At 51.3% G+C, this 27,980-nt stretch overlaps 2 protein-coding genes across 8 annotated transcripts in view; one reads left to right on the top strand and one right to left on the bottom strand.

Moving 5' to 3' along the window:
* The window catches only part of ATG7 (autophagy related 7), a 237,436-nt gene extending 217,953 nt beyond the window's left edge, over positions 1 to 19,483 (top strand). For all 4 annotated transcript variants that reach the window (XM_079122505.1, XM_079122503.1, XM_079122504.1 and 1 more), the window contains one exon: positions 18,080 to 19,483. In XM_079122505.1, the coding sequence (XP_078978631.1) occupies positions 18,080 to 18,112 (33 nt within the window). In that variant the 3' untranslated portion in view covers positions 18,113 to 19,483. The remainder of the gene's footprint in view (positions 1 to 18,079) is intronic.
* VGLL4 (vestigial like family member 4) overlaps positions 19,104 to 27,980 on the bottom strand; it is a 166,573-nt gene continuing 157,696 nt past the window's right edge. For all 4 annotated transcript variants that reach the window (XM_079122510.1, XM_079122511.1, XM_079122509.1 and 1 more), the window contains 3 exons: positions 26,151 to 26,370; positions 22,144 to 22,267; positions 19,104 to 21,818 (listed from right to left, as the gene is read on the bottom strand). In XM_079122510.1, coding sequence (XP_078978636.1) covers positions 21,547 to 21,818; positions 22,144 to 22,267; positions 26,151 to 26,370 — 616 coding nt within the window. In that variant the 3' untranslated portion in view covers positions 19,104 to 21,546. The remainder of the gene's footprint in view (positions 21,819 to 22,143; positions 22,268 to 26,150; positions 26,371 to 27,980) is intronic.

Here is a 27,980-nt window from a genome sequence, read left to right as displayed (position 1 = left end):
TGCACTCTTGGTTAACAGGACATGTCACAGATTCTTTAATGACCCAGCCATGTCCACTACCTTGTCCCCTCTTGAGCATATGTCATTTGGGCCACAGTGGGAAGCTGCTCCCTCCTGGATGGGCCTTCCAGGCCTGTTGACAGCTTGGCAATAGTCACTGTTTCTCTACTTTGGGACCCCAGAGCTTGCTTTCCACACCTGAGAAGGTCAGCTCTGCTCAGAAGCTTTTCCCAAGGCTCAGTCTATTTGTAGCTTCCTGTCTTAGGCTCACATAGGCCCAACCCCACCCAGAAGCTTCTCTGCCTTTACTTTCATTGCTTCCTGTCCAGAGCTCTCCTTGAGCTGGCATTCACTTCCCATGCTGCACATTCTTGCCCCAACTCTGCTGTGTTGTCCCTCCCTTCTGTCCCCTTGTGCATTACTTCCTCTTAAATGTCCTGCTTGGGGGCTTCCCTGAAGGCCATGTTAGCATTTCTGCTGGAAGGTTTCATCCTTCAGAGAATAGGGCCACCCACTGCAGAATCTTAGCTGAGGACTAAGCCCTCAACCCTCTGTAGCTTGGGCCTCTCTGTGCCCATGCATGGACACCCTGCCTCACATTATCCAAGTGTTCCTTATCTCTCTCATTCAACTGAAAACTTGCAGAAGGAGTCTTGTTTTTCTCCCAGTGACACCTGGGAGAAAAGTACCTAAGGTAGAGACCTCACTTCTGTGATTCTCAGAGTCTCCAGCATTGGCCTCTCCAAGAGCTGGTAGAAATGTGCTTGCACAGCAAGAATAGGGACCAAGCAGATCTCAGAGCTGGCTCCCTGTGTCAGGATTGGGGAGACATGGAGGATGGCCCCTGCCTGAGGCCATTCAGGCTAGTGAACCGAGGGGACAGTGTAAATCCTGTGAGGACCCAGCTCATCATGGATTTGACCTTTTAGGTGGAGGTCCCTCTGAAAAGGATTTGATCCTCTCTCTTGTGGAATATACAAGGCCAGCCTCCTTGTCCAGAGCAGAATGAGCCTTGGAAAAGGAGCCCTGTGCTTGAACTCTGTCCCCAGTTCCTGCCTTCCTGAAAGTCTCGTGGGAACTGCCCTGGGTCCAGGGCTCCTCTGGCCTCATCCTCTTGATCTAACACTTAAAGCATCAGCACTTTTCTTTTAAAATAATAACAACAATAATAATAATAACTATCATTGTTATTGTTGTTGTTATTATTATTACTACAAATCCCAGTGGGGGGGAACCCCAGAACTTCATCCCCAACAGGGAAAGAATGATTCTGTATGAGAGGGAACAGCTCCCCACCAAAGGAGTTTCCAGTCTGCACAGCAGAGCCACAGGGCCCAGAGCCATGGGTCGCAGAAATTTAGAAGGGCTGCCCTGGGGCCTGGGGAGCAAAATTGGAGGGAAGCTGAGAGGCTTCTAATGGGTGCCACATAGCTCACTGAGGACAAATTAGGTAACAAAATAATTGTCTTTAAGGACTGCTTTTTAATGATAAGAGCTATTCTGGGGCTGGTCCACTTAACCCCCCTACCAACCTGGGCTTAGGAAAAGGTGCCACCAGCCTGGGAGGGGAGACAGCTGGGAGCTGCACGCTCCACCTTGACAGCATCCTGCACCAGAAGTTTCTCTCTGACTCTTTTTGTATTGTCTTGGGATGGAGCCTAGATCTGGGGTCAGGGCTGTGCCTTCCCAGGCTCTCTCCCTGGGACTGTAGGTTTTGGAATAAAGCAAAACTTCCGTTTCCCAAGTAGAGTGCAGAGTTTCATGCACACCTAGGGGAGGATGTTTGTGTTCCATGAGGGTCACCACCATCTGTTTTCAAAGTCAAGACTCCTGTGAGTGCACTCGGATGGGGGAGTCCACAGTGAGCTGGCCTTCTCACCTCGCAATCTGCAGCGCTGACCCAGCAGCTCTGGCCTAGGCTAGGCGAGGACCACCCTGGTCGGCTAGAGCTCCAGGCCCAGTTCCCCAACTGACCTTGCTCTGGAAGTGTCCCTCTCTGTGTGTCAGTCTCCCTTCTGTTACAGTGGGGCAGAGGCATGGGAGGGAGGAATTGCCAGCTTAAGATTATTACCAGATCTGAAATTTTAGGATTCTGATCTTATTCATGATCAGCCTGTTGAATCTACCTCCAAAATATGTTCAGATATGTTCACTATTCTCCATTTCTGTTGGGAATGCCCATCGCTCCCCTAATCTTGTGGCTTCCTGCTTTTCAGTGGCTGAGAATGAGCCTGGGGTCCTCGCCATGGGCCTTCTGATTGCAGGTCTTGTATCCGTCTGCCTGGGACCGTTTTCCATCCGGCCACCTGCTCTGTGGTCAGTCCCTGTGGAGTACATCCAGCCCCTCCCTGCTGTGGGGTCTGCACACCTGCGGCTCCCTCCCCACTTTGAGCTACCCCTCCCCACTCTTGGGCAGGCTGGCTCCTTCCCACCTGTCAGATCTCAGCTGTATGGCACCTCTAACCCCACATTCCTTGCTAAAGTGATTCTCCATTACTCTGCCTCTCACCCCAGATTTACTCTCCTTCATGGTACTGAGACATTTTCAATTGTTCACTTGGGTGAATGGGTTATGTGTTGTCTCTTGTCACCTCCACTCCAACATGGGCCCCCTATGAGTGGGGACTGACTGAGGGCAGGAACCACATCTGCCCGGTCACTGCTGAACAGCCAGAGCCTAGCATAGCACCTGGCATACAGCAGGTGTTCAATAAATGGAACACTTTATATCCATTGACTCATTTAATTATCAGAACAATGAACAGAGACGGCATTTTTTACTTCACTTGTTCAGATGACAGAAACATAGGTGCAGAGAGATCAGGTAGGTTTCCCAAGATCACACAGTTAGTAAGTGGCAGAGTGGAACACAGAGCCCAGAAGTCTGGCTGCAGAGGCAGAGCTCTTAACCAGGGCGAGAGAAGGTGCGCCACATAGCTGAGGAAGGACACAAGGGAACAGTAGTGTGCTGTGGTTCTCTTCAACTTAAAATAGTGGGGACATAAGACTGTTCCATAAAATGGCTGGGGTTCTGCTTTTGTCTTAGGCAGTGGAGTGGGCCCCACTTTAGGACTGCTTTAAGAAGCCCCTCTGCCTTCTTCCCTGTTTTGGAACACAGGGTTTCTCTCATATTTTTGTCAATTACTAAAAATATGTTTGTATTATTTGTAAACCTTATCCACCCCCACTTTTAGTTTTTTGTTTTGGTGTGTGGGTGTGTGTGTGTGTGTGTTGTGTTGGGGGTTGAACCCAGGACTTTGCGCATGTGAGGCAAGCACTCTACCAACTGAGCTATGTCCCCAGCCCACACTGTCAGTTTTAAGTCCTTCTCTGCTAAATTCTTTTGAAAATCGAATTTATTGAAGTAGAATGTAAATAAAACAAAATGTATGAAAAAGTGTACATTTCTATGAGTTTGGACAAACTTCCATAGCCGTGGAATCACTTCCACACGAAAAATATAGAAGATGGCTATCACTCCCAGAGGGGACAGTTTCCTGGGTGCCCTTTCTGGTGAGCTTACCCAGTTCCCAGCCCCAGGCAGCCGGGAGCATCTTTCTGTCTGCATAGGTGAGATTGATATTTCCTGGAGTTCCATATAAACAGGATCAGGAAGCAGGTACTCTTCTTCTCTGACTTCTTTTGCTCAGCATAGTATTTTGGAGATTCATGTGTCATCATTTGTCTTTAAGAGAAATATCTAGAGTGGTATAACTCAGTCATATGGTGGTTCCACTCCTAGTCTTTTGAGGAAACTCCACATTGATTTCCATAATGGTTGTACTAATTTACAATCCCACCAATATTGTACAAGTGTTCCTTTTCCCCCACATCCTTTCCAGTGCTTATTGTTTGTATTCTTTTTTTTTTTAATATGGACACAATACCTTTATTTTATTTATTTTTATGTGATGCTGATGATTGAACCCAGTGCCTCACACATGCAGGGCAAGTGCTCTACCCCTGAGCCACAACCCCAGCCCCAGTTGTTTGTATTCTTGATGGCTGCTGTTTGCCATTCTAACCGGAGTGAGATAAAATAGTGTGGTTTTGATTCACAGTTCTCCGATTGCTAAAGATGTTGAATATTTTTTCATACATTTGTTGGCCATTTGAATTTTTTCTTATGAAAATATCTAGTTCATTTGCCCATTTATTGACTGGATTTTTTGTTTTAAGTTCTTTATTCTGGATATTAATCCTTTCTTAAAAGAGTAGTTAGAAAAGATTTCCATTCTGTAGGCTGTCTCTTTACACTCTTTCCTTTGCTGTGAGAAGATTTTAGTTTGATGCCGTCCCATTTATCAATTCTTGGTATCAGTCACTGTGTTGTAGGTGTCCTGTGAAAGAAGTCATTGCCTGACCTCTGTGTTGGAGTGTTGCCCCTATGCTTCTTTCTAGCATTTGCCAAGTTTGTGGTCTGATTCTTAGATCTTTGATCTACTTTGAGGTGACTTTTGTGCTGGGTGAGAGAGAAAGAGCTAGTTTCATTCTTCTACATTTGGGTATCTAGTTTTCCTAGCACCATTTGTTAAAAATGCTGTACTTTTCCCAGCAGAGATTTTTGGTGCCTTTGTCAAGGATCAGAAGACTATGACGGTTTGTCTCTGTGTCTTCTCTTCTCTACTATTGGTCTGTGTGTTTTTATGCTAGTACCATGCAGGTTTTGTTACTAAAGCTCAGTAGTATAATTTGAAGCCAGGTATTGTGATTCTCCAGCATTGCTTCCACCCTGCCCCCATCCCTTCTTTCTTTCTTTCTAATTGCTTTGGCTATTCTGGATCTTTTATTCTTCCATAAGGATTTTTGGAGTTTTTTTTTTTCTAGTTCTGTGAAGAATGTCATTGGTATTTTGATGGCGATTACATTAGACCTGTAGGTGACTTCTGGTAACTGGACATTTCAACCATATTGATTCTACTTATCCATGAACTTGGGAGGTCTTTCCATCTTCTAGTGTTATCTTCTATTTCTTTTTTCAGTGTTCTGTAATATTCACTTTAGAGGTTTTTACCTCTTTGATAAGACATATTCCTAGGCATGTTTTTATAGGCTATTGTGAATGGAATTGTTTTCCTGATTTCCTTTTCAGTGCATTCATTGTAAAAAACCTGTTGATTTTTGTATGTTGATTTTGTATCCTGAGAACACATGAATGTTTTGGGAACGTGTTGAAACCATAGCTTTTATAAATACAGCTCCACTGACTGTTATAAGTCTTTGTGTGACATATGCTTTCATTACACATAGCGCTAGAATTACTGGGTCATCTGATGTAAGTATGTTTAATTTTTTAAGAAACTGTCAAAGTGGTCATAGTGGTACACACGTGTAGACTTATCTATGAGGGAGGCTGAGGCAGGAGGATCACTTGGGTCCACAAGTTCAAGGCCAGCCTGGGCAATACAGCAAGACCTTGTCTCCAGAAAGAAACTTCCAGTCTGTCTTTGAAAGTAGCTGTTGGTTGCTCCACAGACTGGCCAGCAGTTGGAGCTGGAAAACCTCTTATATTCAGCCATTTGAGTGGGCATGTGGTGTATCTCATGGTCTCTGTTGCAGTTCTACAATGACAATGTGTTGAACATCTTTTCGTGTACATATTTGCCATCTGTATATCTTTTTATGTACTCCTTTCATACCTTTTGCTCATATTTCATGGATTATTTATCTCGGTTATAAGAGTTCTTATGTTCTCTGGACACAAGCCTTTTGTCAGATACATATATTTTCTCACTGTCTTCAGCTTCCCTTTTCATCCTCTCTTTCTCATATGGTGCTGGGGATTGAGCCTGGGGCCTTGCACATGGCCAGGTAAGCACTATATCCTTGAGCCACATCCACAGTCCTTTTTAAAATATTTTTTGAGATAGGGTCTTAGTAAATTGCCCAGGTTGGCCTTTTGGGATCCTCCCGCCTCCATCTACTGGGTTGCTGGGATCATAGGCGTTCACCACTGCACCTCATTTTCTTAATGATGTTTTTGAGAAAGAGGAAAAGAGTTTTGAATTTCAGTGAAGTCCGATTTATTGTCTCTTTTATGGTTCCTGCTTTTGATGTCTTAAATCTTTGCCTGCCCACCAAAGTCTCAGATTTTCCTTTTTGTTCTCTTGGAGAAATGTTAAAAGTCTTAGCTTTTACATATATGTCTGTGCTTCACTTCAAGTTAATCTTCAATGTTGCATAAGGTAAGGGTGATGGTTCATTTTTTTTCCATGTAGATAGCTAATTTTTCAAGTGTTGTTTGTTCAAAAGAACAAATGGAAACAACATATAACCTGAGAAAGTTTGGGGATCAGCCTCTCTTATTTCATGGACACTGATGATCAGCCCCAGTGGCAGGAACCTCAGGACTCCCTGCAGGCAGACAGACATTCACACAGGACTGACGGATGTCCCCATCCTGAGACTCCAGGGTGGTCACTTGCATTCTGGACTGGTCAGGATCATCTCTTCCTACCAAGTGAAGTCTGTGTGAGTCCACATCCTGCATTCACCCCACCCTGGAGCTCTGGACTCCCCAGCTTTCCTCCTTTCTCTTCCTGTTTCTCTGATGGTGACCCCAAAAGCCCTGTGAGGTGTAGAACAAACATACAGAAGGATCCGCCTCCTTTAAGTTTTCTAAGGAACTGAAAATCAGAACTCCATAATGGAACCATTCTGCGGCCTCCAGTACAGCCATTTATCTCAATAACCATTTCATTTAAAATGTGGGCCAAACATATAAATCATATCTTGAAAGAAAGTATGTTGGTGCCACAAAAATTACCCTGTATTCTTACCACCTAATTTAAAAAATGTGTTTTGAAGCTTGGGAGAAAGCAAATGGGCCCAGGGCCTGGCCACTCTTCTCCCACATGTCCCCTGTCTTCAATTCATCCCCAAAATAAATCCACACCACTGCCCAAGCTTCGCGGAGAGGTTGAAGCCCAGCACCAAGCAGCACGCCGTCTTGGGCAGCAGCAGCTGCTGCTCTTGTGAGGGTCACTCGTCCCTAGGACTCGGAGCCCAAGCCAGGCTGTTCCCTGCGGGGCTTTGGACTTGCCTCAGTGGTCTTGGAGCTCAGTCAGGCCCAGGAGTTCGCGCAGTGAACTCTCCAGCAGCTCCTGGAGGTTGGTGCTCATTTAAGGACATCCCCGGGGAGGGTGCTAAATATAGCAAGGCCGGGAGGCCCATTTTCCAGACTAATAACTTGAGGGACTTAGAGTGGCCTGTTGCTGAGGCAGGGAGGGGATTCAGGGTCTTCTGTCTAGAAACCTCACTAAGGAATCTGTGGCTAACATGCCAGCCTTGGCCTCTGGCTTCTCTGCACTTCCTTGGGAGGGAAACAAAAGGAAACAGTAGGCGCCCAGTCACTGCATTAGGCCATAGTTCTGAGCTTCCTGTAGCCAGTGTCCCCCGAGCTTGTGGAGGGTCAGGGTCCCCACTGTTTCCACTGCATTCATTTTCTGATCGTGAAAATAATATGTGGACATGTTTTAAAATAAAATAATCAGGAATAAAATTCACACCCTGATTCACACTCAGAGGTACGATCACTGGAGAATAGTTATCACCTGAAGAATGTCCCCAGGAATTCCCAGAAAAGTTTGAGAACTTGACTCAGGACCAGTGGGGTCCTTGACATATAGTGACAGATTTCAGCATGTTTCCGTAGAGGCACAGGTTTGTTTTAAAGAAAGTAAGGAATATACATTTGTGCAAGGGAGAATGTGGGCCCTCTGAACACTGGGAGAGGTGCTTTTGAATTCCCAGTTTCTCTTATAAAGGAAACCTGATGAGGGATGGAGGTGACATTAGTCTCAAGATCTCAAGATGCTTTCTGATGGTCTGGTCATCCTTAGAATCCTGAGGCTGATATGGTCTCCATTATCTGATCAATAGATAGTACCAGAAAGTCCCTGAAGTTATGGGTTTCTTAAAATACCACATCTCTCTTTAATCTCTTGGTGGGCTAATTGGCAGTGCACCAAGTAATTATCATAACTGAGCAATTTTATGGTAACTTTTTTTTAATATATTTTCAGATGTTGATGGACCTTTATTTTATTCATTTATTTATATGCGGTGCTGAGAATTGAATCAGTGCCTCACACATGGTAGGCAAGTGTTCTACCACTGAGCTACAACCCCAGCCCCTATGGCAACTCTTAAGATCTACAGGTTTCCCTAGAATTCAGTAGTGACTAGCCTGGGATGGTATGGGGAGGCTCAGATCAATTTCCTCATCCTTCCTTTATGTCTCCTACCTATTTTTTTTTTTTTATTTCTTCTGCCTCAGTATTGGTTTGTTTCTCTTTCTTCCTTTCCTCCTTCCTTTTTTACTTTCTTCCATGCATAGATGTAACTGGGGTCAGATCAAACGTGTAACTTTGTTTTCTCTGCCCTTAACACACTTCTGAGCATTTTCTCATACAGTTAAAACTTGCTTCAAAGGAGGTCCTAAGACTGTCCTATGCCAAGAGCTCAGCCCAGGCTCTCCTGGGTCTTTGGTAGGGTCAGACTTCAGGCCCCAAGGGGGACTGGGGGAGCAGGGGGATGTACCAGGAGGGTCAGGGCAGCTCCAGCTCCAGCCCAGCCCAGGCCCGCAGTTCCTCTTTCCTGGCCATGGTCCACGCTACGTGCCTTCTCCTCCTCCTCACCACATCCTGGCCTCAGAGCCCTGTTCTTCCCCTTGGTGGGGTGGTGGCAACAGCAGCCTCTCCTCAGAGCGACTGTCCCGCGGTCTCCCCACTTGTCTCTGCAGCCTGGACCTGCTCCTCCATTTCTTCTTCCTCAGCCCCACAGCTGTTCTCCACTCTCTACTCCCCTCTGCACTTCCTTTAAGGTGGCACCCGTGGGCATCCCCATCCAGGGCACAGCCCAGGTCTCTCCATGTTTTCAGTCTTAGCTTTGTTCCTGGGGGTGGAGCCCCGAAGTGTGGAATTGCTGAGCGTGAACCCTGTTGTGGAAATGCAGCCTCGTCTGGGCTCCAGGCCTAGCCCTATGTCCTTGCTGGTGCAGGGGAGCATGGGTGGCAGGGCATCCTGCAGGCATATTTCCACAAGACCCCACCACAGGGACCACCATCCTGCCAACATAAAGCGTTTCCTTTCCCTCTTTACTCGCCTCACCCTTAGTGGCCCTGTTTCTTTGTGTAAGTCATCATTTATGTCTTACTGGCTGCGTTGGCTGTGACTGCTCCTTCCTAGTAAAACCCTCCCTTTGTTCCTAGATCCCCCTGAGCAGTGTCAGAGTGTCAGGTCAGTGTACCTCAGCCCTAGAACTGGTGGCACCTATAGGACTGGGAATGGGAACAGCTGGGGAAACTTCTTTACCAGAGGACTCTAGAGCCAGAAGTTGCCCCCAAAGTTCTGTTCTTCCCCTCCCCCAGCTTGCACCAGCCCCAGCCCTCTGGAGCTAGGGACCTGGAGAGGAGAAGCTGCGTCGTCATCCCTCTCCCAGGGCTGGTGGAAGGCGTCTTTCAGAAGACATGGTGGTGAGAGAGGGAGGGGGAGAAATCACTTTGTCCCCCTGAAGGAAGGAACAGGCCTGTGGGTAGCAGGTAAGCTTAGGTCAAGTCAGCTGGTGACAGGCAAGGGCACTGGGAAGTCTGGAGGGGGTGGGACTCCCTTGCCACCTGGTCTGTCCTTCCTCTTGCAGTCTCCACCTCTCTTCCTCTTGTTCACTCGGTAAGGCCTGTCATCCACAGGCACCAACATACCTACGCAGTCCACACTGGCCACCCTCACCTAATGGGAAGTTGAGGACCCTGGGGCCTGCATTCAGTGCCCACTCTCATTCTAGACTTGACCATGAGTGAGCTGGCAAGACCAGCCCTGAGTTACTCAGGTCTTTGTGTTATAGTCCAGGCAGGAATCCAGCACGCAGAAGTCAGAACCTGGGCCTTGACCCAGCAGCCCCAGGGCCTGACCATGTGTTGCACAAGTGGCTGGGATCTGGCCTGGCCACCTTCAAGACTTTCCCACCTGGGGGGACTCCCAGGTGCTTGGAGCAAAGCATCCTTTCTGAATACCACTGATCTAAGAAGAAGAAATGCCCACCCCTCTTCATTTCTGTGGTCTGGCTTGGGAACAGCTGAGGGTGGAGCTTAGGAGAATAAGGGTCAGTGGTCTGAGGCCCTGACTTACCTCAGAAACATGGCCTGCTGACCCCTGTGCAGATGGGAACAGTACCAGAGAGGTCACAGAGGCCCAAGAACAGCTAGAATCACTGATAACTGGGGGTCAATGAATGCACTTTTCTTTCATGGGTATCAAGGGCCTGCAGTGACCCTGGAGCCATCACTGACCCTGCCCGCCTTGGCTCCCAGATTGTCCAGACCATGTAGCCTGTGCTCTGCTGCCCGCCCCCCTCCACCCGAGGGCCTGTCCTGTCAGGCAACTTTCTCCTCGTTTCTACCTATCCATAGACCCAGCCAGGATGTCATTCATGGACCAAGCATGGGCCACAGTCCATTGTGCGTTCCCCCTGCAAGCCCCATCTTTTTCCTAGTCCTTACGGTACTACTTAGGTTCCTGGTCCCGAGCAGCCCTGTCTGGCCCGGCTCTCGTGGGACTGTGTCTTTCTGCTGCCATTCCCCCTGAATCTTGCTTGGAATCATTTCTGGGTGTCTCTCCTTTCTTCCCTGGTCCCCAGGGCCAGCTCCTGGCAGTGCTCACTAAAGGTCTTACAGACTGAGGGTCAGTGTGCCCCTACTTAGTCCCAAAGGTTTGAGGAAGGTACTGACCACCTAGGCAGGTAGGAAGTGAAGGCTATACCACCCCCTGGGCTGCGCTACCAGTGAGTGGTTGGTGACGGTGGTGCACCCAAGGGGAGAAAGAGCCGCTTGTGTCCTTTTGGAACGAGATGGGGCCTCCATTCTTCCCCCAAGGGGACTGAATCCTGCCTGGAAAGTCTGCTGGGGAAGTCCAGTCCAACGTCTTTACCTTTCCCTAGCAAATGCCTAGGCCCCCTGGTTCTTTGTCCTTCCCAGTAAGAGCACACCCGGAGGGCCACAGCAGGGAGGCAGGGTACCTGCTCGAGGCTGGAGAGGTCTAGATGCCTCCATCCTGATATTAAAACAAATGCCAAAACCCACTTTCATAAACTGTGGTGTATTTAAAATGTTTACATTTAACAAATGAAGACTTTTAACACACATAAACCAAAATATAATTGTGCCATTCACAAGCTAATTACAGTGTTTGTAAAAGAAGGACCTTAGTTCATGGCAGGCTCCAGGCAGTGTGGTCCAGAAATGGATTGTGAGTTTGAAACCGGATGACACAGGCTCCTTCCAAGTGCGTCTGTCTCACTTGGAGAGAGGTCACACCTGGAGGCCGTGGGGTGTGTGCAGTCCAGGCCAGACCTCCTTGGCGCTTTGTGAGGAGTTCTGATTGGAAGCACCCCTTCCTCCTCCTTCAGGGTGGTGGCCCAGCTCTGCTGTCTTCACAGTGGGGGGGTGGCCTGAGGGGGTCACGTGGGCCCAGCCTACCCAAGGTGGCCAAGAACTGCACAGACTAATACCTGCCATGGCTGAAAAGCCTGATCTGGGTAGGAAGGCAGAGCCAGGACACCCCTTGGGGCAGATTTGTCATCCTGTGTGTGCTGTTGGCTTGGGGTGTGGGGGGCCACAACAGCGTAAGAGGTAGTGCTTGGAGCAAGAGTGGCACGGTCCCGGGACAGACTTCACAGCCCCGGTGGGCTGTGCAAGGATCATGTTTAACGTTAAGAAAATGGCGAGGTGAAGCAGACACCCTGTGTCCTTGACAATGCTGTCATCCTCTCCGTAATCCCCACTTTGCTGCCTGGAGGCAGTGGTGCCCCTCCTGGGCCAGTTGAGATGTCCAGGTGAGGCAGGCTGGGCTGACACTACTGTTGCGTGGATGTGCCATATTTTACTTATCCATTGTCTGGTAGACATCCATGGGGTTTCCACTTTTTTACTGTTGTCTGTTACACATGAATGTTAGTGTGCAAATGTTTGTGTGGATTCTTTTATGAATTGCCACACTATTTTCCAATGTGACCAGACTGCTGGTTTTGCTTTTTTTTTTTTTTTTTTTTTGCGGTACCAGGGATTGAACCCAGGGCCTTGTGCTTGTGAGGCAAGCACTCTACCAACTGAGCTGTCTCCCCAGACCTGATTCTGCATTTCTAACAGCAACAATGAGGCTCCATTTTGTCCAGACCCTTGACAACACTTGTTTTTATCCGACTTTCTTGTGGCCATCCTCGCGGGTATGAAGTGGGGTGTCTTGTGGTTTTGATTTGCATTTGCCTGGTGACTAACAATGTTCCAGGACCTCTTCTTGGGCTTCCTAGCAGTTCATGTGTCTATTTTTGGAGAAGTACCCGTTCAACTCCTTTACCTACTTTTTATTTGTGTACTCTTTTCTCATTGAGTTGTAAAAGGTCTTCATATGTTCTAGATATAAGACTCTTATCAGATCCATGATTTGCAAATATTTTCTCTCATTCTGACTTTCTAAGTCATGTCCTTTGAAGCAGAAAAGCTGTTCAATGTAATTAAGTCCAGTTTCTTTGTTTCTTGTACTATTTTTTAAATTTTTTAAATGTAGCACAACATATTTGATTCTGTATTAAGGTTTGCTCAGAACTATCTCAGTTCCATTCCCACTCACCTCCTATCGTATTTTAATTAACTTTCTATTCATTATTTGCTTTTTTTTTTTTTTTTTTGCAAAATTCAATATTTTCCTTTTTTTCTTACACACAAGGTGGCATGCCACAGATGGTCCACATTTTTCTTTCATGAAATAAAATCCTGGAAATCGGCCCATGTGAGCTTACTGAACTCTTGTTGCTCACTGTGTGCAGCCACAGCAGCCCAGGTGTGAATGTGCAATGAACGGTCCCTCGGTATGTTCCCTGTGTAGGCCCTCTCCAGTTGTCTTGTCCTTTCCTTCAGCAAATCACAGAGCAATGAATAATGGCCTTTTGTGACATGGAAGTGTAAGTATTCTTGGGACAGCCTCCTGAAAGTGAGGCGGCCAGGACCAAAGGTAAAGCACAAGTAATTCTGCCGCGTGGGTCCCTGTTTGTGTCCACCAGCAATGTGTGTTAGTGATGATTCCCCAAGGTTCACAGGCAGGACGTGCTGTCAAGCTGTGGGGTTTTTGCCCATCTGATAGGTAGGGAAATGTGCTCTCGATGCGGCTATTTAAAAAAAACCAAAAAAACAAAAAAACTTGCTGATGTGTAATTTATGTACAATAAACTGCACCCATTTAAAGCAGAATTTGTTGGGTCATGACCTGTGGTCTGCTTTGTGACCATAGATTCATTTATGCAAAATCCCAGAAGAGGTGAAACTATTCAGCACATACTTTTATGTCACGCGTGTTTAAAAAACTGCATGTGTCTAAGGTGTGCCGTGTGATGTTTTGAGAGGTGGCACACACAGTGAAATGGTAAGACACCTACAATCAGTCTCTGGTAGCAAATCTCTATCAAGAGCGTGATGGTAACTGGCCGCCGTGCCGTGCCTGGGGTCACGAGGCTCATTCTTGCTGCATCTTGGTGGAGCCCTGTGCCCTTTGACCACCACTGCCCCGTTCCTACCCTCCTCCCTGCTGGGCTGCGGGGACTCAGGATGAAGAAGCCATCACGTCGTGTGCATCGGTAATTTGTTTTTCCTGTGGGTGAGCAGTACCCATTCGTGGTAGCTTTGTGTGACTGTACAAACCCCCAAGGTGATCAGCCTATTAAGAGAGAAGAGTTGTTTGGGCTCGAGTGTGAAAGGTTTCAGCCAAGGTCAGCCGGCTCCTGTGCCGTGGGGACTGTGCTGAGGAAGCACAGCACGGCAGAAACACACCACAGGGCAGATGCAAAAAGAGGAAGAGGCAGGGACCAGGATCCCACTGTCCCCTTCAGAGGCACACCTCCCACTGACTGGAAGACCTCCTACTTCTTAAGAGATTCCACCATCTCCCAGTAGTGCCATTCTGGGGACCAAACTTCTAATACATGGGCTTTGGGGGAACACTCCAGAGCCGAACTACAGCTCTGGTGTATGAACATTCTGTTCATTTCTTCTGTTTTTCCCTGGATGGCCACTTGAGTCAATTCATTTGTGCCCACCAGAAAGAAGGCTGTTGTGAACATTCTCGCACAAGCCTCTGTGGTCTTGCTGCTTCTTCGGGGTAAATGGGAGTGGAAGTGCTGGGTCACAGGGCGAGTGTGTTTAGCTTTACAAATCACCAGACCTTCCTCCAAAGTGGTTTCCCTCTAGTAGCATGGGGGAGACCTGCACCCCCATGGGGCACACCACTGCCCATCAGTTTGCTGCAGGCACCAGGAGGCGCTGGCTATGGCATCTCTTTGTGGTTTTGCTTTGCATTTCCCTGAAGACTAAGGATGCTGAGCACCTTCTCTGATTATTGGCTGTTTTGCATCCTCCATTGTGGAGTGTTGAACTCTTTTGACCAGTTTTAAGGAATCAGTTTGCACATCTTTTACTGAGTGCAGAGAGTTCTTTATACAAGTCCTTCCCATAGACATCGTAGGCATTTTCTCCTCGATTGCGCCTTGCCTCTGCCTTTACATGTCTGATGTGGTCTCTTTCAAAGGCTAGATGCTTCAATTCCCAGGAAATGCACATCAGGTTTTTCTTTTGTGTCCTAAGAAATGTCTGCATTTCTGTTCTTACAAGTAAAGTTGAGCAACTTTTCTTGTGTCAGAGGGCCATTTGCCTATATTTTTCTAAGTCAATTTATTGGTTTTCTCCTCTTGATTTCTGAGAGGTCTCTGTCAGTTAGGGAGAGTGGCAAGCCCTTTGAGGTAGGTTTTCTCCTGGTTTGTAGGTTTGTTTTTGTTTTGTCTCTGCTTGTTGTGTTTTCCCTTGCAATACTGCACACATGCTTCTGCAAGGTCAGATGCACCCATTGTTTTTGCTCGTAGGCTTGGGTTTGCAGGCTTTCCCCACTCCCACATTGTAGGGGGATTGCCCATTTGCATCTAGAGTGCTCATGGCTTTGTTTTCTTTAACACAGAGATCTCTGTTCCATTTGGAGTTGATGCCAACATACAGCAGAAAGCCTGGAATCAATTTTATCTTGTTTTAAGTTACTAATCATATACACTTATTTGAACGTCCATCTTTTTCTAATGATTTGAGCTCCCATTTTCCAAACCTGCATGGTGAAATGCTAGCTTTCTGGACGTGCGTGGATTCTGCATCCTACTTTCTAGGCTCACCCTGTTTGGGGTGGGGAGAGCTGCCTGTTGTCATAGCAACGCCTTCTGCTCTTGGTTTTGGAGACCGGTGCTCTTTGCCTTGCCCTGCGAACATGGAGCAGGGGAGCCGTCGCTGTCCACCTTCCCCAGTTTTAGTAGGATTCTTGCTTATTAATTGTTCTACAAAACTTTAGAATCGGATTCTCTAGCTCCAGAAGAGAGATTTGGTGGTTTCTAAAAACAGATTGTATTAAACTTCTACATTCACTTGGGAAAACTTGACATCTTTACTGATGTTGACTTGTCCTGTGCAAAGGCAAGGGGTGTTGCTCATTTGTTCCAGTTTACTTTAGTCTTTCTGAAGTTACAGTTCTTGAAGGATTGCTGCTGGAATGTTCTGGGGTTTTTCATATGAGTTTTGTACATTTTACATCAGGGTTATTCCCCAACAGCTTGTCTTTTTCATTGCTCTTATAATGGATTCAACTCTTTTGTTCTCCTTCTGAACTGGACATTGTTTGCACTTGGGGGGCTGGAACTTGTCAATTTTATGTCGCCATCTTAAAGCAGTTCTCCTGTTTATATTCACCTTAGCATTTATTTTTGGATTTTCTAGTTCTTTGGTATTGTCTGCACAGAGAGATTGTTTCTCCTTTAGGAGGTGGACTTCCGTTAAAGCTCTGTAGTGGCAAATCTCTTCTTTTAAAACACACAGTACCAATCTACACCCCTCCTGGGCCGTGTGTCTTCATACCCATGCCAGCACTCTGAACACTTTTAAAATCTGTGCCGTTTTCCACGACCTTCCCTTGTTCAGAGGACACGCATGGCACCTCTGCTCAGGCCAGGTACTGCACTTGGAGTTGAGGATTCAGGAAGCAGATCTCAGCACCCGCGGGGTCCATGCTCAAGGAGACGAGGTCTGTGTTTCCCAGGTGCTGCCTTTGTGCCTGGTGAGGGGAAAGGCCAGACTGCCCAGCAGAGCCTGTCCCTGCCAGGGAGCTGGTTCTGGAAAATCCCCGCGCAGTTATGTAAAATGCATTGCCCGCCAGCCCTTCTGTAGAGCTGCATCACAGCAAGCCCTGGGGATGTCCCACAGGATCCTCGGCACAGCCCAGCCTCAACAGCAACAGCCCTACTGGTCAGCCCCTTCTCGAGCAGTTGAATCTGTCCAGGAGCAAGGGCCGACCAGGCCCCCTGCTAGCCTGCTGCCTCCTGGGCCACATCTCCCAGGCCCTCCCCCCTAAGCTGAGATCTGACAGTAGGTGATGAAGTGGTCAGAGGATCTCTGGATGTTCTTGATTTCCCATAAAGCTCTGCCCTTGGCCCAGAGTGTGAGCAGCTCTGTCTACCCACTGGCAGAATGCCATTCACTGGTGCCCGGCCTGCCCAACTGGTGCTCTAAAGAGGCTGGGCAGAATGTCCTAGAGCCTCAGCCCATAGAGCTCCTCATTCTCCTTCCTCTTGGCCTGATGCCTCCCTGTGTCATCTTCCTCCATGCAGCCTGCCCAGCCTGTTCCACACACCGCATGCATAGTCCATTTTGCTGTGTGGTCCTGGGCAAGTTGTCTTACCTCTCTGAGCTTGTTTCCCGCTGTACCACACAGGTGGGTGTGAGGAGGGAGTGCCTACTGCATTCCAGGTCTACAACATGCCCAGCCCAGGGAGGGCTTGACGCCTGAGTTCACTGAATGACAGCCAGAGTGGCTGAGTGGTGCTGGCGACCCCTTGAGTGGCTCGGTCTCCCTGCGCACACCTTCAGAACCAGATCAGGGTCAGGGGTTGCTCAGTGCAGCCTCTGTTGGAACTGGGGCCGCCACTCGATATTGCTCATCTCATCCCAGCAGGTGTTTCCAGGTGTGCTGGGGATGAGCCTGGCGGGGAGCTTGCACCGTGAGGCAGGGCCTGACATGACACACTGCCCTTCCACACGTGGCCCTGCTTGGCCAGCATCGGGATCTCAATCTCCCACCCGTCCCCAAGCTCAGGCAGTGGGCCTGCGTGGAAATGAAGGGGCAGGAGGGGGTCACCCGCTACCCCTCAGTCCAGAGGGAGGAAATTTCCCCCTATTTATTTTCCACATCCTCGCCTTTGAAAGGCAAGCTGGGGTGGGTGTTTACCTTGGCTGGTCCTCCCCGCTCCCCGGGCAGCCCCGTGTAAACACACTGTTCCTCCTGGCAGCTCTGCTGGAGCTGGGGCGAGGGGGGCTTGCAACCAGTCGTAGGGATTTTGAAAGCCTGAGGGCACAGGTTCAGGACCCAGCCCTCCCAGGAGCCAGGGTGCTGTGCGAGTCTCAGGCTGCCCTGTTCCCCCGAGGGTTTCATGGCCAGGGTCGCAGGGAAGGCCCCCCTGTGGGGCCAGCAGGCAGGGGCCTCCTCTCTCCTCTCCTTACTGGGATGCTGCCAGCCGAGCACGCCACCCAATTCACAGCATCAGGTCAGGCTCAGAAGAGTTGGGCTCCCCACAGACACAGGCCAGGAAGCAAGGACCTCTGGGGCTGGTGGGTGGGGCTCGCTCTCAGCAACTGGACTAGAGTTGAGAGGACGATGGAGGCGGCTTCCTGAGGTGGGGTGCATTTATTGTGCCACTAGACAGCCTTAGCCAGCACCCCACCACCCCGTGGAGCTTACCTTCCTGCCTGTGGCTGGACAAGACCCTGGGGAGTGGTGAGAGGGTAGCAGCTTACAGTCGCTGCCCTCCCCATTCACATCCGAGTGGGACCCAGGCAAAGGAAGTAACCTCTGAGATTTGGTTCCTTGTACAAGAAATGGGGTGTCAGACCAGCGTGGGAGGTGGAGCGCCCCAGCTGCAAGCGGGAGATCCTGTTGTCACGGCAACAGCGTCAGTGAGTACCACCTGGCAGCACATCACCTCTGCTGAGTGTCTCCCCTTCCCCCTGCAGATCTGGGACATGAGCGACGACGAGACCATCTGAGCCACCCTTGCCTCGTGTGGAGCCTGCTTCTCTCTGGTACCTGCTGAGGCTACACTCAGTCACTGGAGCAGACCTGCCACCCCAGACTGGTGATTCTGGGCTCTTGTCACCTCCCTGGTCCCTTTCATCCCGAGGACTGGGGTGCTCCCTCTGCCGCCAGTGTTCTGTGTTCTCCCGAGTCACCACTCCCCAGCCCTGACTTCAATAATAACCTTTGGCTTTGGCACAGCCATTGATCTGGGGCTCTGTTCCCTCCATGTGCACTTTTTTTCCACCCCCCCTGCTGTCACAGTATCCAGGTTCCCAGGGTCCTTCTGCTTTGGCCCCCAGAAGTTACGATAGGGATCTGGGGATCAACTGGGGAAGTGGGAAACCAGCTCTTGCCCTGAGCCACTGGAGGGAGGCAGCACCCAAGTCCCCGGGGTGCAGTGCAACCCCACTGTGGGATTCTGCTTTGAGGGGGGCTCTCCTCCCCCTCCTTGTCCCCTTACCTGTGAGGACTGGATCCTTTTGGCACAAGCTGCCCTGAGCTAAGGGAGAGTCCTGGGGCTGGTCCACAGCAGGCAGAGTTTGGCACCTTTCCCCACCCTCTGCCCAAGGTCGGTTCCTAGGGGTGGGTGGCTGTGTGTCTGTGGTCAGGTAGACTGGTTCCCCTCCGTTCTCGTTTGCACACTGGTGCTGGGTGTGGACAGTGGGCAAGTCCTTGGCACAGGTGTCCACCCTACCCGGATATGCCTGTCCCTGGATAGCTGTCGTGCCACAGGCACCCCTAGCACACTTTATCTGGGTTCAGCTGTTATCTTAGGCCTAGAACCAAAGTCAAAATGGAGTCCGGGGCTACCTCTTAACAGCAGCAGGATTTCCAGAGACTTAGAAACAACACTTGACCTAAAGTAGAGAGTCAAAAAACTAAAAATTACCTTTATTGGAACTTCAATAGGTGCAGAGCCACCGCACTGTCACCCAGGACTGAAGAGTCACACGTCCAGCCTGTGGTTTAAGAGCACTTTATTATTGTTCTTAAGGCTACTTTTAAGTACAAAAAAAAAAAAAAAAAAAAAAAAAAAAAGATGGCCTGCCAAACCTTTTTTTTCTTCTTCTTCCAGGAAAAACAGGCCACAGAGATTGGTATATTACAGATTTACAAACATGGAGAGAAGGGGCAGAACGCACCGCAGACAGCGCGGCCCTGGGGAGAACGCCTCGGAGCCCCTTCTCGGGGAGGGTGCTGGGAAATGTTTGGTTTTCCACTGCCCCCTCTGCCCAAGCCCCCTGCAGGGACTGCCTATCCCAGATAGGTCAGCGCACCGGGGACCCGGCCACCGGCACTGCCATCCCTCCCAAAGTGACGACCCTGTGCACCGACAGAAGTGTCCGAGGCGCGTTCTCCGCAGAGCCTGTCCGCGGTGCGGTCGTGTTCCTGTTACGACGCTCAGTAGCCTGTAGCAATAACAAACTAGTGGCTATTAATGCAGATGCAGTGTCCTCATAGAATAACTGTGTGCCTGCACTTTTACAGACAAAATCTACACCAACAAAAAAAGATCAACTTTTTTTTCCCAAACAACAACAAAAAAATGATTACCATGGGAAAGGGGAAAATTAAATAGCTACATATCATTAACAAATTAATTGTTCTTCAAAAAATACCTACAAATTTCTCTGTACATTCTTTACGCACAGCGTAATGATGGTCTTAAAGTTACCTATATAAAAAAAGTGTTTCTCAACAATTTTTCTCCTACAGAAAATATAGGGGCCCGAATGCCAAAGCTTGGAAGCCCAGGAAAGTGGGAGTGAAATGTGTGCAAGGGCGAGAGGAGCAGGGCTTTTCTTCTACTTTTTTAAAGGCCTGAAGTCACCACGTGACTACAAGAGCCAGTCCCCCCACCTTCCCACCCAATGCCAGTTTCCAGAATGCAACAGCTAACTGTCTTCCTCCTCCTCAAAGCCGGCCTCAAGGGCTTCTGTGTGGAGGAGTCTCGGACGAGGTGGCCGTGTGTGGTGGTGTCCTGAGCCCTCCAGTGGGCCAGGCTGGATGCAGCGCATGTGAGGGGCAGAGGGCAGAACAGCTCATGGACCAGAGAAACAGCTGTGGGGCACCCACCGCCATGTCTACCCCGCTGTCTTCTAAGTTCTAGTTAGTAGCTATCAATATAGCAGACGATAATAAATGTGGCAATAACTGTATAGTCAGGAATGTATACTGCCTGGGCCCCAGCATGCGAGGAAGCATCAAAAAACCTTATCACAGATTGTCAGCAATCTGCTGTTCAGCCAAGGGAGGTGGAAGGGAGCAGTCTGTGCATCAGGGAAATTGGAAGACGCTCCCCTGGGAGCTTGTAAGAGCAGACGGGACGCAGAAAACCAGTGACCGCGTCAGCCCACAGTGCAAACTCTGGCCTTCACCACAGTGGCCCAGCTGCTCCAGTGCGCCTCCCTTGGGCCTATCGGCTGTCCCCAGCCCTCCTTGCAAGTAAAGTGAGTATCAAATACAAATCTTAGAGTACAACTGTACCAGCAGTAAGTATATCTAGGACTGTAACTGACAAAAATAAACTAATTCTGAAAAGAAGCTAGTAAGTAGTAAGGTTTGTGTTTACTGTCTATACAATAGAAACCAGCTATTTTTTTCTCCATCGAAACATGCGTCATGGTTAAAGCACTCTGGAATCCTCCCACCTCAGCTCTAGCCTCACACGCCGCAGTGTTCAGAGAAGGTAAATGCCCGTGATCAGTGGAGTCTGCAGTCCGTTGCAAGCACCTGAAATCTAGAGAGAAAGACCTATAACCGGTATGAGACTTCCCCTTCCAAAGCAGTTTTGTCTAAATTCAATAATAAAAACGCACAAATGGTTGGAAATGTCATCCTCGAACCCATCGTTTCTTCAGCAGTTTGCCCTCAGAGCACTTGCGCCTCACGGAAAGCTGCCAGGCAGGCAACTCAGTCCTCCAAAAGTGCAAATCAGACACGGCAGTTCTCTTCAAGTATACACGCGCGCACACACGGACCCACCCGAACACGCCATGGAAGCTGAGCCATGCACACCTGGTGCTTGAGAAGCAAATGGAAGAAAGCACAAAGTGTCTGGGTCCCCAACGTCGTCATGGCTCGTGACCGAGAATGTGCGCCAGAGTCTGGGCCCCGTCAGGCCTGCATCAGAGGTTTCTTTGGTAACTGAGGCAGGAAGTAAGGATGCTACATTAGACGGATGTTCCACACGTCGTTCCTGCTGCCACGTCTGAGGCCCCTTGTATGAATACCAAGCAAGTATGAAAACAGAAGAGAACAGAAATCCCGACATGGTTTTTGCGAATAAACCATCCCTATCCCCCCTCCCCACCCCAACTTTTTTGTTTTGTTTTTAAGCACTGACTGTTCAAAGCTCAGGCAAACCATGCAGATCCATGCGTGGCCAGAGGGCAGCATCCCTTCAGGAGACCACGGATGGCGAGTGGCTGTGGCTGACCATGTGGGCGGAGGGGCTGGCCGGCTGGCCCCTGCGCGAGGCCGACTCAGGGCTGCTGGACGCGCCGTCCTTGGCTGCTTTGATCTGAAGCCATGTGTCGCCCAGAGCTTTGGCAAAGTGGTCATCCACGGAGCCTGTGATGGACACTGAGTTGGGCGCTGGCTCGGGCTCCTTGTAGTTCTTACCCAGGCTCCTACGGAAGTGCTCCTCCACCACCGGGTCACAGGTGGTGGCAGCTGTGAGGAAGCAGGGGAAAAAAATCACAGGTCAGGCAACCTGTGCAGCACCATGGGCCATCAGGAGGGCCCTGGGGAGACGAGTCCCACCTGCCCGCCCCACTGTGTTGCGGGGTACGAGGCCACGTGGCAGTGAACGATGGCGTGTGACCTCCCCCAACTGGAGCACGAGGTCGAAGAGGGCCAGGAGCAGCACAGCCCCGAGGAGCTCTGCACATCGCTAGGCCGGGACGTGCTCGGGAACACTTCTCAAAGGCAGGGCGAGGCTTGATCTCAGGGGCCATGGGTGGGGGAGAAAGTGGGGAACCCAGTCTAGGACACTCACCGCTGGGCGGCCTCCGGTAGCTGGCAGGCCCAGACGCCGGGCAGCCACTGTGCGCAATGGGGCAGTGCGAGAGGTTGCAGTTGCGGGCACCGGCGGAGGCACAGGTGATCACCGAGGGCCGGTTCTGCAGGAGGGAAGTGGGGATCAGCTACCTACCACGCCCCCCGAGCTGACAGCACCGGGGTCCCACCCCTTCCCCACAGGGCCTCGCAGCACCCTCGGGGCTCTGCAGTTGGCCAGTCGTACAGCCCCTGCTGACCAAAAGACGCAGGCGTCAAGCCCTTCCATGCTTGGTGTCAGACTACTACAGGACAGTGAGTCCCCTGAGAGAGACACTGAGGCTGTGCTCAGTCCCCTCCCAAGCGGTCCTTTCTGTGAGTGACCCTTGGTCATGGACCAGTGAGGGGCATGGGACAAAAGTGGTGTTGAGAGCTGGACTACCCCTCCCTCAAATCTGAATTGAGACTGACACTGGGAGTTGGGGATCAGGTCACACAGGTGGCAGAGGGTTGCAGAAGGGACGCTGGCCATGATCCACAGGGTCTCTTGGAGCCGTCCCCTCCGCTTCCCGTTTCTTGCCGGAACTTTATGACCATACACATCATGGTGCAGCAAGTGGGGGACACGTGCCTGTGTGCACAGCCGACCTGTGTTGCATTCTGTAGCCCCTCGCCAGCTCCAACCCGCTTCAGAGGCCAGCTTGAGAAACCTTTCATGACCACCACACCTGACCCCCTCAATCTGTCCTTTCAGGCGCTCCCTCAGGACACCAGCATCCGTCTCCTCCCCTATGCCACACAGCAGGGATCAGACAGTATATCTGTCACCAAGCTTGGGGCAACAATATTTGGGACAGAAAACTGAACCAACCTGAACTTCAGCTTCCAGCCAGGAAAGGCATTTCCTAGTGCCCAGGACAAGATGGAGGAAGGTAGGGGCTGAATTCCAAGACAGCCAAGAGGGTAGCTGGCTAAGGCCCCCAAGGGCACCAATAGTGAGAGCTGTACAGTCTGCCCTGGTGCTCCACAGACCCGCGTCAGAACCCCAAAGGAAGGAGGCAAAGGCTCACACGCCCCACCTTCCCGTGACAGGCAGTGGACAGCCTGGACAAAACCAGGATTGAGATGAAAATCTGGATCTACGAAGATGAACTGGGATCACACGCAAGAGCCTGTGTCTAGCAAGAAAACGCACAGGCAAGGTGGGGAGCTGTGGCCTGGCAGCAGCACATGAAAAAAACAGTCGGAGTTTTCTTAACAGTTAAACGTGTCAACAGGGGAACAAGCCATACTGAGCTGGCCATGTGGGCCGGAAATGGGATAGGCCCAAAGCAGAGGTGGGAGGAGGGCCCTGCCCACTGTCCACGACGAGGGCCGCCCTTCCTTCCTAAGCCGGCTGCACCCATGACTTAGGCCCCTAGCAGACGTTCCAGGGTCCACCCCACAACCGCCACCCTCCCCTTGTGCTTTGCGTGGCTCAAGTTGGTTCCTGCGCCTCCCAACCAGAGTCTGGCACAACACAGGTGCCAGGAAGTGGAGACGCTATTGAAGGTGGACATGGGGGAGGCCTGGACTGCAGCCAGCCTTTACGTCAGTGCCATCAAGAGCCACTGTGTGCTCTTGGGGCCCACTAAGCCACTCCGCCTCCGAGGGTGACTCCAGCTTGCCCCTATCTCCTTGCCAGCCAAGTGCAGCCTGGACACTGGGGCAGCATCATGCCAGGTGGTGGGGAGGATGAAGGCCAGAACCAACTGCTGGAAGCCGCGCAGCAGACGAGTGGTAGGACCAGGGTGCAACTGTCCCTCGTGATCCTTTTATCCCCATGACTGGGGCCAGAAGCCACCGCCGCCTGGGGTAACGGCTGCACTAGGGAAGTCACTGCCTGTGCAGGCCTTGGGGTGTTTGGGGCCTAATCTCATCCCGACCCTCCTCCTTTGCTGCATCCTCAGGGTCATCTCTGATCTTCCTTCAACACACCCTAAACCCTCTGAACTGCCATTAAAAACATGACATGGGTGACGCTTTCCACAGCCTCCCCAGACATGCCTCTGTGGGAATGTTCCTGTCCAGCTTCCTAGAGACGTGACTCACCTTTTCCACCACGCAGAGGAGGGCTCCTGTCTGCTGGCACAGGCCTGGCCTCCCCATTGCCACTTCCGGCAATGGCCCACCCAGCACTGGTGGGCTGACACTCCTGGGAATGGATGGGTGCCTCTGAGCTGCTGAGCACAGGGACCAAGGGACTCGCCTCTGTGTCCCCAGCAGAGTACCTGACAGCAAGGTACTCTGGGCAGAGAAGGGGGTTGGAGCCTATAGTCCAGGCCACACTGGCGCTCCCTGAATGGGCCCCAGGTGAAGGTGAGTGACCAGCAGGGAGGTGAGGGGTGTCTGAGGACCTCCTCACCACCAGCAGCACAACCCTACGTGAAAGTGCAGGTTGGTGGCAGCCAAGGAACTCTGCACCCTCCCAGGAGGCGTGCGCTCAATCTATCCCTTTCCCATAGGCTTGGTCTCCCTCTGGGCAGGAATCCCTAGGAACACAGGTGGGGACTCCAAGGACACATTATGGGTCGACACTCCAGCCAGGTGCAGGGTGGACTGGAGGGAGACCAGAGTAAGAAGCCAGGGCCAGACACTGTCCAGTCTTCTAGACTATGGCTGAAAACCAAGCAAAAGCCCCTCAACGACCTCAGAGTCCAGGAGAGCAGCCAACGCCAAGGCGGCAGGGCCTGCCCGGGACCCAGCCTGTCCTCATGTTCCTCAGGCCCCCAAGGGCAACAGCAGGAGCTCTGAGACTGAACTTGAGAGTAGAATCCTGCCCCACACCCTTGCCTAGGGGGCCCTGCAGGGGTTACAGACAGAGGACTCAATTCCTGGCATCCTCGAAGTGAATTTCTTTCATGCTTAAATTGGTCAGATCTGGGTCCCTTCCTGTGCAGGTCACATGCCCTCACCTGGACAGTGAGCCAGGTCCCCATGGATGCTGCTGCCCACACGCTGTGACCTGCCCTGAGAGTGTGATTGTCGCAGCTCGCAGGCTGCATCCTGCACGCACATCTTTGCTTTGTGGAGGGCCTGGCACATGGTAGGTTCATGATGTTGACTGAAGGCGACGGTGACAACCTGGCCTCACGTTCTTACCAGAACAAATCGGTGGCTGTCCACTGCTACACCAGAGGTGGGACTGCTACAGTCTGGTTTGTCCCTTACCTCTTCCTCCTCTGTATTAAAACCATGAGTGCCCCCAGGACAAAGCTGTCTTGCCTGACCAGCTTCTGGCACCCCGCCCTGAGCATGGCACGTGTCCACACCCTTGCCTCAAACAAAGGAATGCGGTGCATGATGAGTTCCCCACTTCAAGTCCCCAGAGCATATCACAGAGATGTGCTCCAGGGGCCCCAAGCCCTGCCACACACTGCGTCCCCTCAGGGCACTACACCTTCCCCTCCCCGTTGGTGGGTCTTAAGTGGTCCGAGGACTTGGAGGTCACACGCCCCAGAGGTTCAGAGCCACCATCTCGCCATCAGTGCCGATCCCGCCTATGGTGTGCTGCCCCACAAACCTCGCTTTTTAAAAAATTTTTCTACCAAGCAAACTATTAATGATCTCCTTATTTTCCTGTAATTAAAATAAAATCCCCATGTGCCAATCATGGGCTTCTCCAGTGCACCAGCATGCACGAGTGACCACCGCTGGGGTTCCAGCCCAAGTAGAGCCCTGACCTCTCATGTCCCCCGCGCAATCTCGTTAGGCAGACGTGGGAGTCGCACTCACCGCAGAGGAAGACCAAAGCCACCTCACCCAGACCAGCCTCACACTAGGTACAGAGAAAGACGAAACACAGGAACCTCAGCCACATGGTTGGAGGCCAGGTGGCCCAGGAGGAAGGTCAGGCAAGGCGAGGGCCCCATCTCGGTGCAGAACGAAGGTGGAGGCGAAGCTGCCCGCCTCCCTGCAGGCCCTCTGCTCGGGGCTCTGGCCAGCACCCTCCGGACGTGGGCACAGTACCTGCTGCCGCTCCACGGGGGTCAGGGTAGGTGAGAGGCCAGCCGGCCTGCTGGCGTCCACACTGTTCTTGGTCAGTGCGAGGGGCTGCTCCATGCTGAGGCTGGGGAGGGATGTGTACAGGTGGCTGCCGTGCAGGCTCACGGCGGGGGCCACGGCACGCTCAATGGGGCTACGGCTCCGCTCCCGGGGGTCTTTCCGGCAGTCTCCATTGGTCGTCTTCCTGGGAAACAAAAAAAGAAAAAAAGCGTGCTCAGATGGGAACGCCTGGTGTTTTCCAAAGGGCAAGCACACTGAGGGTAAGCCCCACATTTCCCATGGACTGTTCTTTTTGGAAGCTCTCAACAGTTCTGATCACCTGGGCTGCTAGCCTGGCTCCCAAGCCCTGGGCACTGGCAAGGCCCAGCCAGAAGTCACCCTGCAGAGCCACCCCCTCCCCTCAGCAGCGTCACCTGCTCATCTGCACACTTCACAATGAACTCCACATGCTCGGAGGCGGAGAGCTGGCCTGTGCTGGTTCACCACTGCAGGATGACGGAGGTCCAAAGTCACCCAGTGCTCACTACACGTGGGTCCTGGTCTAAGGCCCCCCACCATCAGCTCATGTCATCTTCCCAGCAGCCCACTCTCCAGACAGAAAGCAGGACAGCTGACTGGCCCAGGTCTGGCTAGTAAGTGGTGGCATCTGCTTTGCTCTGCATTTGCTCAGCCCGGCACGGAGCGTGGGGACCCAGTGCAGCTCTTCCAGCTCTTGCCGCACATGGGGCCAGTGTGTGGCACCTGGGCTGTGGTGTGCGGTGGATGTCATCTCCCACACAGCTGGGGTTTCAGATGGAGCCCACATGCACCCTGTTCTGTATTTAGCCCCCGTTCCTCAATCACCCCCATTGCATCTTCTGCCATTAGAGAGATTTTTGGGTCCCCCCCCCTCATAACAAGCAAGTCTTGAAAATGTGGTGGGTGATAATTTCTGAGACTTTTCTTTAAAAGATACGGATTATCCTGGGAGCCCATGTAGACATCCCCTGGCAGAGGGGCAAGACTTGAGCTCACAACCCTGAGGAGGCCGTGGGCCCAGCAGGGCATGGTGTGATAAACCCGGGTACTCTCCCCACACACGTGTGTGTGGTGACAGCGTGTCTTTTCTAAATCACAGATTAACTTAACCAGTGATCCCGTGTGCCCCTTCCCCCGCAATAGTGACCTTACAAACGACACCATCTGGCCACTGACAGACAACCCACTTTATTCAGATTTCCGGTCCTACCTGTCCTTCTTTCAAAGCAATCTTTCTGTAAAGCAAATCCAACCACACTGAGCCCTCCACCGGTCTGGGGCAACTCGGCACCGCGCCCCATCCTCAGCTCCGGCTCTGCCTGCAGACCCTGTGCTCTGTGGTCACAACCACACGCCGGCCCCTGCTCCAGGACGATGTGGCCACTTTGTGTTTCTGTGTCTGTGTCACCCTGTCCTCCCTCGGTACCCCCTGCACCAACCACGGCAGCAGCGTCCCTGAACCCTACGGTGCCCTGTGCAAGGCTTCAAGATAGAAGCCCCACCACCGCCACCACCAAGTCCTGCTTATCTTAGTCGCCTGCTGCACACACACCGTGACCCTTCGTGGGGGAGAGACACTGTGTGCAGAAGACCTGGCGAGAAATGGAAGGTAAGGTGTTCCTGAGAGGGCAAGAACTGTGGGGAACGGCAGGGCTGTGGAGGCCACTGCGGGCCTCCAGACAGATTATGCGTCTCAAGGACACTTGTGGGGGGCACATAGCGTAAGCACTAGACGCAGCCTCGAGGACCCCAAGTGAAGCCTTGGTTCTGGGCGTC

The sequence above is a fragment of the Sciurus vulgaris genome (genome assembly GCF_902686455.1).
Source record: "Sciurus vulgaris genome assembly, chromosome: 19".
NCBI classification, from domain to species: Eukaryota; Metazoa; Chordata; class Mammalia; order Rodentia; family Sciuridae; genus Sciurus; species Sciurus vulgaris.
This window is presented reverse-complemented; position numbering and strand designations above follow the sequence as displayed.